Source organism: Trichophyton rubrum (genome assembly GCF_000151425.1).
Source record: "Trichophyton rubrum CBS 118892 genomic scaffold supercont2.3, whole genome shotgun sequence".
In the NCBI taxonomy this organism is placed as follows: domain Eukaryota; kingdom Fungi; phylum Ascomycota; class Eurotiomycetes; order Onygenales; family Arthrodermataceae; genus Trichophyton; species Trichophyton rubrum.
Window position 1 is genome coordinate 1,126,195 of NW_003456426.1, and position 14,973 is coordinate 1,141,167.

A 14,973-nucleotide genomic window follows, 5' to 3' on the forward strand; every position below is an offset into this window, starting at 1 on the left:
GATTGCCGTTCATTGGGGACTAAGCAAACATAATCAAAATAATAGCCAGATATGAAAGACACACCTACTCTATAGGGGCCGCTTTCCTATGCAAATGGCTTCAAATTGAAGGACTGAGTTGTCCCAGCTAATCCTCTCTAGTTTGGACGGTAGGGTAAGAATTGCTGACATAATTGAACACTGAATCAACTTTGAGGGGAATGAGGCCCGAACAATGCTAAGATACGGGAAGGGCCAGGTGACTATCCTAGATCAAGTATATTATACCGCTATAGTTACAGAGATTCCGGGTCGAAAGAATAGTATCACCTATCACCTTGTGCTTCAGGTCTACAAGCTCGGCCTGAAGATGGCATCAGCCATACGAGTAACCTGAGCCATCTCTTTGACATCGTGTACACGAACAATGTCAGCCCCACCGCTGATAGCTGCCGTAACAGCCGCAGCAGTACCCCAAGTGCGTTCATCAGCCTTCTTGACTCCCGTGATACGACCAACAAACCCCTTTCTACTGACCCCCACGAGCCAGGGCATATACTCAAGCTGCTCTGCCTGCCTTAACTGGTCAAGGTTTCTGAGAATGGTCAGATTTTGGTCTTGTGTTTTGGCAAAGCCTACACCCGGGTCAGCAATGATGCGCCATCGTCGAACACCCGCCTGTTCAGCGGCTTGGACACGTTCTGCTAGCTCAGATTGGATTCCGGCTAGCACACCGTCAGGGTAATGTGTGAGTTTGTTCATTGTCTTTGGTGTTCCCCGCGTATGTGAGAGCATGACTGTTTTCTGCAGCCGGGCCATGGTAGGAAGCATCTCTAGATCGAGGAGGCCAGCTGATATATCGTTTATTATATCCGCGCCTACGTTAACAGCTGCTTCAGCCACATTAGCACGGTATGTGTCAATGCTGATTGCGATCTTGGACGCTTCAGGCAGAGATCTGATGAGCTTTATAACTGGTATAACACGGGATAATTCTTCTGTTTCAGTGACTGGTTCAGCGTTGGGGCGGGTGCTTTCGCCTCCCACATCGATAATGGAGACGCCAGCATCTATGTATGTCTTGACTGTTTCAAGGAGCACAGTTGGGTCTGTGGAAGAGTGGATCCCGCCATCGGAGAAGGAGTCTGGTGTGACGTTGAGGACCGCCATTAGAAGAGTGTTACGGGAGGGCTTTGTAGGGGTGATTGGGGGAAGACCTGCGGGCATTGGTATCATCGCTATGGGGGGAGGGTTAGATGGAGGAAGAGCTTGTAAGTGGGAAAAATATGTTTTGCCTTTCCCCTCGGTCAAGTGGTATTCATTGGGTATCAGTCTAGGTTATTATTAGTATTGATGTTGATATGAGGTCAAAGATCAGATAATCTTACTGGCAGAGGGGACGTAAGACAAATTCTCGCTCGAGCATGAGCTTATGGGGAACTATTAACCGGTCGTTGGAGACGGTTTCATGGCCATATAGAAGGATATCCAGGTCAATGTTACGAGGGCCCTTATCTATAACCTTGCGTCTTCCCATGTCAATCTCTATCGATTGTAGGGTATCGAGTAATTCCATGGGGCTTTTTGAAGTCTCAACCTACCCAGGCGTTTAGAAAAAGACTGCTATTAAAGCGGGATCCAACCACTTACCTCGCATGCCCCATTGAGGAAAGCCCCCTGATCCACAACATACATGGGAGCAGTCTCAAAAAGCGAACTAGTTCTCCTGATCTTAATGCCTCGCGCCTCCATCTCTCTACAGGCTTCTTCGATCATAGTTACACGGTCTCCCAAGTTGCTTCCAAGAGCAATGAAGGCTCGCTGAGTGGGGTGTGGAGTGGCCATAGCGGATGTAGACACCAATCGACAACCATGTCCAATTATCCCGACGGTAGCAAATGTGTTAGAGGAAATATTGCAACAAGTCGGTCTGGTCTTCAGCCCCGATGCTCGAAATGAACCATGTTTCCGCCTGTATTGAGTACAGTCGTTCAAAGACCTGCCACGGTGGGACAGCGTGCCTTGGGAGTACTTCCTTAATGATACACTCAAAAGTGACAGCTGCGAGTCAACATAATGCCTCCTCGACGTGGATACGGTATGCTCAACCAAACATGGGGGCCTTTGGTATTGTTAGTCTAGATATCTATGCACAGGCTGGGGGTAGAAGAGAGCAGTAAAAAGCAAATCCCTACACGATGACACCGCTATAACAGACTCGGGCACTAGGTCTCTCACCGAGCGAGCCCAGGGAGCCAGCAAGACCTCGACCCAGGCGACAAAGAAGGCTCATCTCTTCCGTTTGCTGTTGACCTCGCCGTCAAGCTCGCCGTCGTTCCATCTATGTTTTGGCCCACTAGAAATTTCTCTGCTTAGTCATCGCTCTAACTAGGGATGATCCGACGGCGCCGAGATGGACTCAGGTCGCAGTAGAAGAAGAAGATAACTACAAAAAGCAGAGCAGAATCTCTCAGTTGGCTGCTACAAGAAGTCTCCCTGCTGCTGGACACGGCCATGTTCGTCCCATCGGCGCAGCTCGACTTCCTGCTGCTCCCCCCGGCCTTTCTGGCTGCACCTCGTATGACAGTCAGGTGAAGCTCGGCTAGTTCGTTGGTTACCCCAGGGCGCCGCCGTCGAGCCGAGGCTCTTTTTCACAGGATAAAAACTGCGCCAGCCGCCAACAACCTCGTTCGTCGACTTCTTCACTTCTATCTCCCGCGACTCTGCGACTCTGCGACTCTTGCTACCTCCACGGGGCTCCGTTTGACTATATATACTCGTCTTTTCAGAGCAGTGCTATTACTCTCCAGCCATGGCTTCTCCACGTAAGTTTGCGACTCGCCCTCCAGACGGTACCTGGCGCAGGAACACCAGGAAGACTCTTGAATTTGACGGGAGAACGAGACCACTGACCAGGCTATGGTGGGCGCAGAACAGATCAAGACTCCTCTCACGGATCTCCTGAAGATCAGGCACCCCGTTCTGCTGGCTGGCATGAACGTTGCGGCCGGTCCTAAGCTCGCTGCCGCTGTCACAAATGCTGGTGGACTGGGTGTTATTGGCGGCCTCGGCTACACCCCAGACATGTTGAGAGAGCAGGTAGAGGAGATCAAGAGCCACCTCGTCGACAAGAACGCTCCGTTTGGTGTCGACTTGTTGCTCCCACAGGTTGGAGGCAACGCTCGAAAGACCAAGTTTGTTTACCCTGTTCTGGAATGCGGTACCGAGGCTCCTCTTTTGCTAACGGATATTACTTCAATGCTAGCTACGACTACACCAAGGGAAAGCTTGACGAGCTGATCACCGTTGTTATCGAGAGCGGCACTAAGCTATTCGTCTCCGCCGTCGGTGTGCCACCAAAGCATGTCGTTGACCGACTGCACGCGGCTGGAATCCTTTATATGAACATGATCGGTCACCCCAAGCATGTACAGAAGTGTCTCGACGTTGGTGTGGACATCATCTGCGCCCAGGGTGGTGAGGGTGGTGGCCACACCGGAGACGTCCCTACCAGCATCCTTATCCCTACCGTTGCTAAGCTCTGCCAGGGCAAGACCAGCCCCATGACTGGCCAGCCCGTCCAGGTTGTTGCTGCCGGCGGTATCTTCAACGGCCAGAGCGTTGCCTCTGCCCTCATGCTTGGTGCTTCCGGTGTCTGGGTTGGTACTCGATTCATCCTTGCTGATGAGGCCGGTGCCCCCAAGGACCACCAGGAGGCTGTCCGCACCGCCGGTTTCGACGACAACGTCCGAACCATCATCTTCACTGTATGTATTTTGTTCTCCCATTTTTCCGGGTTTTGCCAGCTTTTATTAACATGCTCTAGGGCCGCCCTATGCGAGTCCGCAACAACGCATACATCACCAACTGGGAGGAGAACCGTGCCGAGGAGATCAAGGAGCTCACTAGCAAGGGTATCATCCCAGTCGAGCACGACTTTGAACACATGGAGGATATCGACGACGAGACCATCGACAACGCCCGCCCTCACCTCATGGGCAAGGCTGCCGCTGTGGTTAACGAGAAGAAGCCAGCCAAGGATATCGTTGACGAACTCGTCAATGATGCCGTCTTCTGGCTCAAGAAGGGCAACGGCTACCTCACCAAGCCTAAGCTGTAGACTTTTTTTTTGCTTTCTTCTCCCCCTTCTTCTGTTGTTCTCTTTGTTTTTAACGACGTCTCATGCCGGTAGATCGGCGTTTTCATGTGCGTTGGGCCTTTGAAAGATTGCTCGTACACTGATCCTTCACGGGGGATGACTGCCTTTACATACTAGCATGTATTTCCCCGCTGTATATATCCAATTTAAACTATTATCTATCCGTATTCTCATCTTGGACTCGATTCTCCTCGTTGGATAGAACGATTTGTGTGTCTACAAGTATAAAACTTGGTAGGAGCGTTTTTAACGTAGGTGTGATTACATAATCTATCGCGGGCACAAAGATAAACTCCACGAAATCTGATATCAAAATTAGTTTTGTAGAGAAAAAGACGAACAGTCGAGCTGCTTAATCAAACCACTACCCTGCGCCTTGCTATCGCCAGTCTTGAAAGAACCAGTGAAAGGAGAGAGTATTTACAGAAAGAGAGTTCAAAATGGCACAGCCCCCAAAGTACGTGGAGAGAATACCCCCCCAGAGCCGCCACAGCGCAATTTTCAAGTACTCGCTTTGAAATAACACTAATTATCTCTTTACAGGGCAGCTGACTGGGCCGACGACGAGGAATTCGATGATTCCAACGCCCTCCCGCCCCAGCAAGTACTTACAAACAAAGACGGTACCAAGACCGTAATATCATACCGCTTCGACGACGACGGCAAGAAAGTCAAGACCACCCGTCGCATCCGCACAACAGTCGTCAAAGAGCACGTCAACCCCCGCGTAGCTGAGCGAAGAGGATGGGCCAAATTCGGCCTGGAGAAGGGTCATCCGCCAGGTCCTTCGTTCGATACCACCTCCGTCGGAGAGAACATTATATTCCGCCCCAGCGTGAACTGGAAGGCTCAGGCCAAGGAGGTCGAGAAGGAGGGCGAGAAGGGCAGTTTGAAGGAACAGTTGAAGGACAAGAAGGTCAAATGTCGAATTTGTAACGGCGAGCATTTCACTGCCAGATGTCCGTATAAAGATACCATGGCACCTGTTGACGAGGGTGCTGGAGGTGCGGGTATGGACATGGATGGCGGCGATGATAAGCCAGCTCCTGGTGGACTGGGCCAGAGCGGAGGAAGCTATGTTCCTCCTGCTATGAGGAAAGGTGGTGCTGGTGTTGGTGATAAGATGGGTGGCAAGTATGAGAGAGACGACCTGGCGACGCTGCGTGTTACCAATGTGAGTGTTATTCCAATTAAGCAAATATCTGGGAACTGTTCTGTGAGGATATTTTCGTTGGCTAATCTGTTACTTTTTTCTTCAATCGACTAGGTTTCCGAGCTGGCTGAAGAACAAGAGCTTCGTGATATGTTTGAGCGGTTCGGACGAGTCACGCGAGTCTTCCTTGCTAAGGACAGAGAAACGAATATGGCCAAGGGCTTTGCTTTCATCAGTTTTGCGGACAGGAGTGATGCTGCTCGTGCCTGTGACAAGATGGACGGCTGTAAGTTGATGCATTCCGTCTTTTTGGTCCCTCCATTGAACATGAGACTAATGAGTGTGTAGTTGGTTATCGACACTTGATTCTTCGAGTCGAATTCGCTAAGAAGAGCGCGGACTCCAAATAATGACTCTCATTTCAATTCTCTACCTTGACGCCATCTATTTTTATCCTGCCCTCCCCTTCCTCTCCTGCTCTTTTTCTTTTCATTGGGAAATGGCATTCAAAGCTGTTGTTTATAATGTCTCGATAAAATTGCATTTCATTCCGCGCTCTATTCTCCGCGAATCAAAGGCCTAATGCTAATGATATAGAAAAGCACTTCCTCTTTTCCCCCTTCCTCCTTCCCACCCACCCACCCACCCTTTCTCTTTACATCTACTGTGGTTATTCGAAGTCAATCGTCGGTCATGTACCACGCTACACATGGAGAGGATGATGGTTCCGTGTAGGTGTCACCGTTTCTGATATTCGATATTCGTGAGTCCTTCACAAAGTGCCATCCTCGTGAGCTTTATTGTTGGGCTGCTATGGATTTGCCATGCCGCCGTGCCATGCCATAGCAATCCACGCCTATCTTAGTGCCGTGTCAGGGCTCTTGAGGATGGAAGCACCAATCTTTCGCCATGTGGTTGTGGACCATGATACCGACACGCTTTGCGGTGCCATGGAACGCCCTTGAGGGTGGTGGAGGCTTAACTCTGTCTCTCTGTTTCCGCTTGTAGGGCTTGGTGATATATGGGGTGTATGCGATGTCACTGCTGCATAAACGGGCAATTTGAGATGGCAGAAGAAGGGCCCTGCAGCTCTGGTATAAGCTCTTCGCGCCGTTTCTATCAGACGTCTGAAGGCGGCATGGACAGACGGACGTCGTTGATGTCCAGCCCTATGATATATAGCTTCTTTGGTCTTGTATAGGGCTGAGGTTCAGGTTATGCACCTCCCCCTGGTCAGGAGATACCTCTTTAAAAAGCTTGTTTGTAGTGACGTTGTAGTCATGTTTAAATTACTGTGTGTATGTGTACATTTTGTCTGTCTCTATCAGCAAGCAAGTACTTTGACATCTTGTAGAAGGCGATGTCACATTAAGTTTTGCCTCCTGCATCAAGTAGCATAGGTACCTACAGGCACCCCCCAGCACCTCCTCAATGCCACACCTCATACCTCTTTGATATCTCCCACAAAGAAACCATCCCGCGGAAAAGAAAACAGCTCAACGATGATCATGGAATAGAGTATATATGATATGCTCATAATCCTAATATATGATCAGCTGAACATAGCCCCCGTCACCCCTACGGGCGTATCGAGGAGGCAATATACGGATCCGAGTAAGATTCGTAAGCCGTCCCAGATGCAACCTTTCCTCTGCTCGATGGGTTAATAGCCACGGAGGAGTCTGGAGTTTGCGGGATTATTCGTTTCCGCTAAGAAATCACTTTCCCCCGGACTTGCTTCCATTCACCCTCAGGCTTTGGAGCTCAGCTCGTCTTGCCGGATAACCGAAACCGGATAGTGGCCTAGGGTTGGGACGCTGAGCGAACCAGGAGGCAAGGCGTCCATCTGCAGGCCATAGCACCTTGATCGAACTGAGATCTAGGTAATATTCAACAAGGCTCCCGCGCGGAGAGAGTATAATCTGAAGCGGCCAGGAAGGTCAGTGGGTAGATCTGAGTGAGCCTGGATCTTCCCTTCGAAACGCTCTGCCACTTCCCTGGCTCCTTCGTGATAATCGCTCTCTAAGTTTGGTAGCGATTTTGATCGCAGAGGGCCGAAGGTCGGTCTTGTCCGAAGCATGAGTGAGGAGAAGGGAAGGGGGGAAAAAGAAAAGGAAGAGTAAAGAAAAGAAAAGAAAAGAAACCAAGAGTTGAAGCTCGGCCTGGGCAAAACGTAACGTCAGAGATAGCAACTCCAGACGGGGCACGGAACACACCTTTTTGGCAAAGGCAAGCAAGGAATGACAGGGCAATTTTGCAACTCTCCCCGGTCTGGTTCGTTCCCCCCAACTGCAAGAGGGTCAAGAAGAGGGCGAAAAGTGAAGGAGCCGTTATGGAGCATGGGGTATGGGGGAGAGAAGACTGGAACACGGTGGAATAATTAAACGGTAGGCTGCATTGGGTTATTGTAGAGAAGTAGTCAGCAGCAGACGTACGTGTACGTTGTCGAAAATAGCTGGCTATGACGGTTAACCACCTGCGAGGCATAGTTAATGGTTATACCACAGGAACAAGGACCCTTACCTTTCGTCGTGATACGGTATACCCAGCGATATCATATCATCTCCCTCACATCTAGCTTTGACTGCTCGCCTCCTTTGCCCTTGACATAGCGGCGTGTGACATTTGCATCACCAATCATACATCACCGCTTATTTCCACTCCTCGACGGATAGATCATTGTACAAACAGCATGGATGCGCAGATAGAATCGAGATCTTCAAAAATGGAAGCGCTCCCTTTTAACGGTTTTCGTAGCTTGCGCCAATCATAGCTCGTCGGCGAATACGCCCCATGTCCATGCTGGGGTGTATACCGTGAAGCAACCAGTTAAGGCACGGCTTGAAGACGCCGCTGTGCAAGGTGCTCCTGTCGAAATTATTATTTGCATATCGACCGGTATTTACTTCTTGCACACCCGTCTATCAGGGGCCTAGTCTTCCCTCTACCTGGTTGACACGTAAAAGGGACCCTGGCCGTTCTCTCAATTTCGCCCCTTCGGCATTCCGCATATTAGCCCACAACTTGCGTGCGTGCCGTGCGTGTGTTTATTGATCGAGATATAAGTGCACCTGTGAGACAGAATCAGATTTAATATCAATTTCGCGCTTCATGCATATCATCTCGGATATGGTTAGGTGTTGTCGGACAGGTTCTTTACTGGTTAGAGAAAAACTGTTAGCAGGCGTTGACGGGACGGTATAGTTTTGTTGCACACAAGGAAATTCATTGTAGATGCCTTTCTCTGTTGGCAAAGGAAGGCTGCTTCATAGACGGTCTGCCAAGGCACCGAGCCATGTATGAGATGATATGAGAGGCCATGAGGGATGTCACTTCGACAGTTCCCCTGATCTACGTAGTCAGTTGATCTTGCCCTCTCTGCGACGCGGGTTTCATGTATTCACCCTACAAAGCAGAATGGCTTTGTTTAGTTTCGTTTCTTATTTCCGTTTTGTTATATTTCATTCTTTTCACAATGCAACGGGCACGGGTATGCAAGAATCAAATACTTGCAGGCCAGTAAAGGGACCGGGTTTGCGGTTAGTTTTCTCGAGAGGGATTTTTTTTCCCAACATTCTCCGTCTGTCCTTTATTTGTCTTGCGTGCTCTGTACATGGAGCCAACGCTCACGTCGAGAACGTATCTCGAGCACAGCATTTCTATGTTGGGGTATCTCAAGAGTAACCATCCATTTCAATTATGGTTGGAGCAACTTGAATTCACGTGGAGATTGAGGAACGTAATGAGGGCATGTTCTACAAACCCGGAGTGATACATATGAAAGCAGCATATGTGTTCATTGATGAAGCTGGAAGGGATATACGGCAAATGGAAACCGAGGTCAACGTGTACACGCATTAGCTCGGGCTAATTCAGGAGTTATGCTAACTCCTGTTGGGTAAATATGATGTACGGGTCGACATACCCGTGACCTGCGCGAAAGTGGCATGAGGCAGCCCCCTTCATGGAAAAAATATGCAAGGGGGCCGTTATCCCAAAAGATAGATACCTAGTCTTCTTGAAAACCACTATAGCTTCCAAGGCCTCGAATAACAAATAACAATTCTCTGGGCATGTAACCAGTTCGCTAAAGGCCAATTGGTCCCCAGACAGTATCCAAAACATCGCGAGAACGGAATGAAACATTGCAAAAGAGGCTGTCTCCGGTGGAGCCGATCGGGAATGAGGAAGCGGGTATTCAACGGTTAATGTAACATGAGCGTGCCTCCGGTCGATATGTCAGAAAAAAGTAGAGGTTGACTAACTTACACTTGGAGCTCTGATTGTAAAAGCTCGACTAAAGTGCATGTCACGGAGATCTTGTAAATTTATTTTCTGTGGCTTTTTGAAAAGGTATGGGTATATTGAAGGTGGTTAGTCGAGAGCAGACCAAGACGGCTTTTTGTGACAGGTATTGACTGAGGCTTTTGATATCTGATTTCCTTGCTTCATACAATGGCCATGATGGGCCCCACGGACCTGGATCTCCTCGAGAGCAAGGTTATGGCGAATGTCTCGGTTACTGAGGCCTTTCGGGTTATGGGTTAAGTTTGTTTTCTATCCCGGCTGCTGGATTTGGTTTAAGAGTTGTCACTTGCCACAGTGACACAGCAACGTATGAAAAAAAAAAACATTTGGGCGGGTAGGGAGCCCGGCTGCGAGATTGGAGAAAGAAAAGGTACAAAGCAATACAAAGGCGACCATGTGGATGTCAACACTTTCGAGACTGAGTCGTGGAAGTTGTGTATTTGTCACATATGGAGTTTTTACCAGCGAATCAGGTATTTGAAATCCACATCAAATAACCTTATTGAATATAATAATTGGTTTGAGGAGCCTCGAGCACTTCTAAGATCGAATCGCAGGTGGATAAACCCGATATCTTCTGCTGATAGTGCAAGGGAAGGGCTGCTGACAGTCTGGTTTAAAATTGTTAGCCCAAGACCGAGGTCAAGAACTGGCATATGAGATAGAAGTGAGTCTCTCGGATAAGGGGAAAAAGATAGCACAGAGTACATTACCTCGGATGACGTTGAGAGGCATGAAAAGCAGCAATGCAAGAAGGTCTATCTTTCGCAATAGAGACAGGCAGTTGATAATTGTTTCTATTTCGAGAAAACCAATTTTCAACTGTCGATCTAGCTATATGCAGCGGGTACGGAGTTGAGAGAGGTAACAAGGCCAAAAGACAAATGTCAAAGAAAAAGAAAATAGCTGCTGTGTTCTGAGCAACTTCTTTTCAGTTTCGGAATGGGCACATACATACCAAAAGCAACCTCAGGGTCACACATAGATGTACCTTGCCTCGAAGCCGAAAGTCAGCGCTCAACGTCTTTTTATTTTTATTTTTTTTATTTTCTTCTTTTGAGCAGAGTGCGTGAAAGATGCACGGCAAAGAGGAGGCTCAAGGGTCTGTGAGAGGACTGATGATTGGAGGAAGAATGGGCATGGGTAGTATTATAGTTAGCATATAAGGGGGGGGCAAAAAAAAAACGGACGAACGGCCATTTTCCCTAACAGGAGAATCGAATTCGAACATGGAGTCGCGTCAACTCGGCGGCAGGGTATGTTATTTGCCCTGTAGTTCGTAGCTTATGGTCAAGGATAAGATGGAAATTCGGTTTCCATCAGAGTGAAGATGAAGCTGGTCTGCTAGGAGTTGGTGGGCATGCACGGATTCTTGATTTTAGACGCCCTTGAAGTTCCAAGCGAAGATACCCTGCCCCATAGTCGGTCGATGCATGTAGGTACCCGTCGACGAATGGGTGGATAGAGGCCCCAGCGGTATTCGTTGGCTTGGAGACGCAGTGAACGGAGTACTATACAGGCGTCTACCCTGGCCCAAGTGGAAATCCGAGAGTCAAAGACAGGCTGAGTAGGTATGAATCATTCCGTAATCAAGATCGAAGAGGGTTGCAATAGCACGCCTCTTCCTTTCTTGGATTATCCACCGCCGTCGTGCAAAAATGCAGAGGTGCTGGCTTGTACCACGCCCAGGACAGCAGACATGCAAGACATTGTCATATACGACCTCACGACCTTCTTTTTTTTTTCCCTCGTCCTCCCAGAGCAGCTCCGCCCACACAACGCGCGCACGAGCAGGATAGAACAACCTTCTTTTCAAGCTTTAGCTTCCTAACGTACAGCTGTTAGAGAGCCGACTCACGAACGGCCGAATTCTCAGCTGGTTCTCACCACCTGCAGCCGTCCTGCTGCCTCGCTCCCTGGCTCGCCCTTCCGGCCCTGAATCATGGACAATAGCGCGGCAAACTAGCTTCCCCCAGAACCAGCACAGTAGCCGTCCAGCCTGGAATAAACCGCAAAAAAGGTCGCAGGAAAAAGAAAGGCGAGGCTGGCGGACAAAAAAGAAACGAACCGTAATAACTCGCTATGTCTTTTTTTTTGCAAAGCAACTTTTGGGATTTGAAGTCGAAGTTGATGATAGGAAAAAAAAAAAAAAAAGGGAAAGAAAAAGCAACGTCACGTGCAAACAGGCCAAACACGCCCGCTTTGGGCAAGTCAAACCTCACGTCGATCATCTGCGCCGCCTGAAAGTTCATCATCCTCAAAAAAGTCCTCGCAAGCCAGCAGCGCCAGCAAGCAGACGGCCAAAGCAGCCATCCAATAGTCAGGCCAGCCGGGCGGTGGTCGAGGCGATCGCCTGGTTCTTCTGGCCCATTAATTAGTTACGCGGTGCCCGCTTTGTTTTTCCTTGCTTCTTTGGCTTTTCGCTCCCATTTGGCTTCCCTAAGTTACTTGCTTGCTTTTTCGCAGCTGGCTTCTCACTAACTGGCTAACCGACGGCCAAGCTGGGCCTGGCTGAAGCAGACACAACCGACAAGATAAGGACAGCGAGGAGACCGAAGGGAGAAGGGATATTGAATTTTACTACGGAGTTTGGCCTGTGATTGATGGAGTTACTAGTGTTTTGATCCAAGTTCGGCCTTCCTTCTTTCAGTCGCCAATCCTGGCTTGTGGCGTCGCGGTTGACCCTCTTCGTCCGCCTCTTGCACACTGTGAGCTTGCAGAGCTGCGGCTGTTGATCGCGACTGGAGCTAGAAACCGTCGCAGCGTCTGCCCTGGGCCTCTCGAGATAGGCTTCGACACATATACAATCGGCTACATATATACGCTTATTTCCCGTATATCTGAACCCTCGACACGTGAGGTGCCTGGATTGTGTGGACCATAGCTACGGGAATATCCTTGTCAATATACCCAGAAGAGGTGGAAACTGCTGGCTCGTCCCTCAAGGAATGGGGCCTCCTGCCCCCCTCCCCCCACGGTTTATATCAACTATTATACTTATGGAGAAGTGGTCCCGGTTAACGTCCGTTACCTGGCGGGGAGCAAAGCAAAAAGGCTAAAGGGCAAAAAAAAGAGGATATTAGTCTTTGGCTAATCCAGCTGATTTGCCGTTTATCCTCTATAAGACTGTTTTTTTTTTACTGGGTCCTCTTCCTGGACCTTGGGAAGGTAGACTGATCGATGTTGCTTCAGCCGAGGCTCGAAGGTCTTCCGGACATCCAACCATAACTACCACCTTGCGAAAGGAGTGTGATTATGTTTTCCCACCAATGATGCCGTTCAAGTTGATGTATCCATCCTTGTTTGTCCTGAGGTAAGATGTTTCGTCTGAACGCAAGATGTTCGAGTCAGGTACGGAACACCAAGATACGTTAATACCTTAGAAGAACCCGTTTACGGTGTAATTCTGGTCTTTCCCATGACCCTGAGACCACATTAAATAAGCTCTTTTCGGCACACGATCCTAAACGTACGGGGGTAAGGGTTACCCTCATGAAAATGCCTAGAGCATCAGATGCTCAGCCATAGCATGTTGTTATGTATACATCAAATTCGGCTTTGAGTGGGCTAGGCCATCTCCGAAAGCTGGCTTATTGGGCCGCCCGTCCGGCCTGGCGCATAATTCCCCACTGCTACCCTGGTTAATTCCACGACCAAGTCGAAGATACCAAAAATAGCCCGGATGACTATGAAGTATCTCTATGTGTGGTTCCTACAGATTCTCAATATCACGCTGTTCTATTGGTCCCCAAGTCTATTTTGCAAAAGTCAAGGCTAAAACGAAAAGTAACAACAAACTGAATTTGAAAAAAAAAAAAAAAAAAAAAAAAAAAAAAAAAAAAAAAGAGAACAGTGCTGAGAAAAGAAGCAAAGAGAGAGAGAGGGAGAGAAAGGAAATGGGAAAAAGAAAGTATGACGCTTATCGGGAGCAAGCTAGGTACATACATACGTTTTTCAATCTTCCTCTTGCTGTTTAGTATGTACTGAAACCCATTAGCAAGATTTAGCAAGCGAGTCCAGGCTAATTCGTTCTGGTAGTGAGCATATCTGTGGAACGGAATAATGCATTCTACCATGGGCAGCGGTCAGCTTGGAAGTGAGGGAACCAGAGAGGAAAAAGGAAGGAGGTGAGGATGATATTGCAGGTTTGTTGGTGCAGATCATCCGAATATGCTCTCATCGAGCATTTCCTTTGAGAGAGGGGAGGATCCCTAACAAGGATGTGCCTTTCCAACCAACATCAATCAGCCTGCATTTGGCTTGAACTATGCCGTACCGAATACCTCTCAATACCTCCTTCGAAACTGCTTTTCTCACGCCATTCCCATCCACCATATATCGCGGTACGTCATTGTGTCTGTCTTCAGCCTACTATTGCACCTTATTCGCGATATGCTTCAAGAAGTGTTCGCCCAGCCTTAGTTTTGCTTTTAGCAGTGGATTTGTCGAGCTGATCTGGTTATTTCATTACTGCGCAGTACTATTACGCGTGTGGGTGCGAGACGGTGCTTTGTTTTTCTTAGCTTCCGCTGGACAAGGGCTAATTCTCTAGTGGGCGATCCCCCGGACCCTTATTTTCTTTTATTCGCTACTGGTTAATGGTCACTCTGGCTTTTTAGGATGGTGGGAAGGGGGGGGGGGGGGGGGGGGGGGGGGAATGGTCAAGGTGGCCCATATTCCCATCTGGCCCAACTGGCCATCCCTGGCTCCCTTCTTCCACTCCGTTTCTCACATCTCTCTCTCCACCCTCGCTGGTCCTTGATATCCCGGGTCTCCGCCATACATACAGCATACATACATGCATAGTACATACATATGACTATGTGCCCCCAAAGCACTCCCGTCTGCCTTTACGTCTGGCCTTGGACGCATTTCTGGCACTTCATTCCTTTGTACACCGATGCGCTGGAATCCCCCTCCCCCCCTTAGACGTAAATTTTGGTTTAAAAATAACCTTCCATCTTGTTTTATGATTTTTCTTTTCTTTCTTGGGCGGTTATAGTCTCCCCATGACGTCCAACAACCTGGTCAAGGGACCCTCCTCAGCCCTCACGCGCGACTCCATCAATACTTTGTGAGTGGTTGCGATCAATATTCTCACCATCCTCCTTTTCTCACACATACCTGCTGCGTACTCCGTACGCACACGCGCGCTCACACACCTCCAATCCCCACGCCTCTCTCGCCTGTCTCTGAGGGACTGCAGACACTGGCACATTCGATCTTTTCCCACCGCTCTTGTTTCTGACCTCGAAAGCTTAACTACCAGACAGACAACCCAAACAGGCTGGTAGCCAGGCCTCTGCCTAAGATTCTAAAAGCAGCCAATCACCACAGCCACTTGGCCAAATTCCATTATCCGGGCTATCTTCGG

General features: G+C 49.0%; 5 protein-coding genes across 7 annotated transcripts; 3 read left to right on the forward strand and 2 right to left on the reverse strand.

The window, feature by feature from the left end:
* Positions 1–330: 330 nt before the first annotated feature.
* On the reverse strand, positions 331–1,824 carry TERG_03153 (dihydropteroate synthase; the record flags this gene model as incomplete). Of its 3 annotated transcripts, XM_003236055.1 has the most annotated exons (3): positions 331–1,312; positions 1,368–1,576; positions 1,630–1,824. In XM_003236055.1, 3 exons carry the CDS (start codon positions 1,822–1,824, stop codon positions 331–333), a joined length of 1,386 nt encoding a protein of 461 aa, XP_003236103.1. The 3 variants fall into 3 exon arrangements, with proteins under 3 accessions (XP_003236103.1, XP_047605857.1, XP_047605858.1); XM_047749523.1 differs by lacking the exon at positions 1,630–1,824 and having other exon boundaries at positions 1,368–1,555; XM_047749524.1 differs by lacking the exons at positions 1,368–1,576; positions 1,630–1,824 and having other exon boundaries at positions 331–1,215.
* Positions 1,825–2,791: 967 nt separating this feature from the next.
* Positions 2,792–4,099, forward strand: TERG_03154 (uncharacterized protein; the record flags this gene model as incomplete). The annotated part of the gene is made up of 4 exons (XM_003236056.1): positions 2,792–2,804; positions 2,912–3,173; positions 3,245–3,746; positions 3,806–4,099. The coding sequence occupies 4 exons, from the start codon at positions 2,792–2,794 to the stop codon at positions 4,097–4,099; spliced, it is 1,071 nt and encodes a 356-aa protein (XP_003236104.1).
* A 479-nt stretch (positions 4,100–4,578) lies between these two features.
* TERG_03155 (eukaryotic translation initiation factor 3 subunit G) lies at positions 4,579–5,701 on the forward strand (the record flags this gene model as incomplete). Its single annotated transcript, XM_047748033.1, has 4 exons — positions 4,579–4,595; positions 4,682–5,312; positions 5,406–5,577; positions 5,640–5,701. The coding sequence occupies 4 exons, from the start codon at positions 4,579–4,581 to the stop codon at positions 5,699–5,701; spliced, it is 882 nt and encodes a 293-aa protein (XP_047604007.1).
* A 246-nt stretch (positions 5,702–5,947) lies between these two features.
* Positions 5,948–9,257, forward strand: TERG_11954 (uncharacterized protein). The gene has a single exon (XM_047750989.1). The coding sequence runs from the start codon at positions 8,601–8,603 to the stop codon at positions 8,973–8,975; it is 375 nt and encodes a 124-aa protein (XP_047605859.1). The 5' UTR covers positions 5,948–8,600; the 3' UTR covers positions 8,976–9,257.
* Positions 9,258–10,839: 1,582 nt separating this feature from the next.
* TERG_03156 (uncharacterized protein) lies at positions 10,840–12,002 on the reverse strand. The gene is made up of 2 exons (XM_003236058.2): positions 11,487–12,002; positions 10,840–11,426 (listed from the first exon to the last, which is right to left on the reverse strand). The coding sequence occupies exon 1, from the start codon at positions 11,852–11,854 to the stop codon at positions 11,540–11,542; it is 315 nt and encodes a 104-aa protein (XP_003236106.1). The 5' UTR covers positions 11,855–12,002; the 3' UTR covers positions 10,840–11,426; positions 11,487–11,539.
* Between the last annotated feature and the right edge of the window lie 2,971 nt (positions 12,003–14,973).

What these genes read in the sequence shown, in the direction of transcription:
- TERG_11954 (XM_047750989.1), top strand. Translation starts at nt 8,601, where the DNA reads ATGAGAGGCCATGAGGGATGTCACTTCGACAGTTCCCCTGATCTACGT.
- TERG_03156 (XM_003236058.2), bottom strand. Translation starts at nt 11,854, where the DNA reads ATGATGAACTTTCAGGCGGCGCAGATGATCGACGTGAGGTTTGACTTG.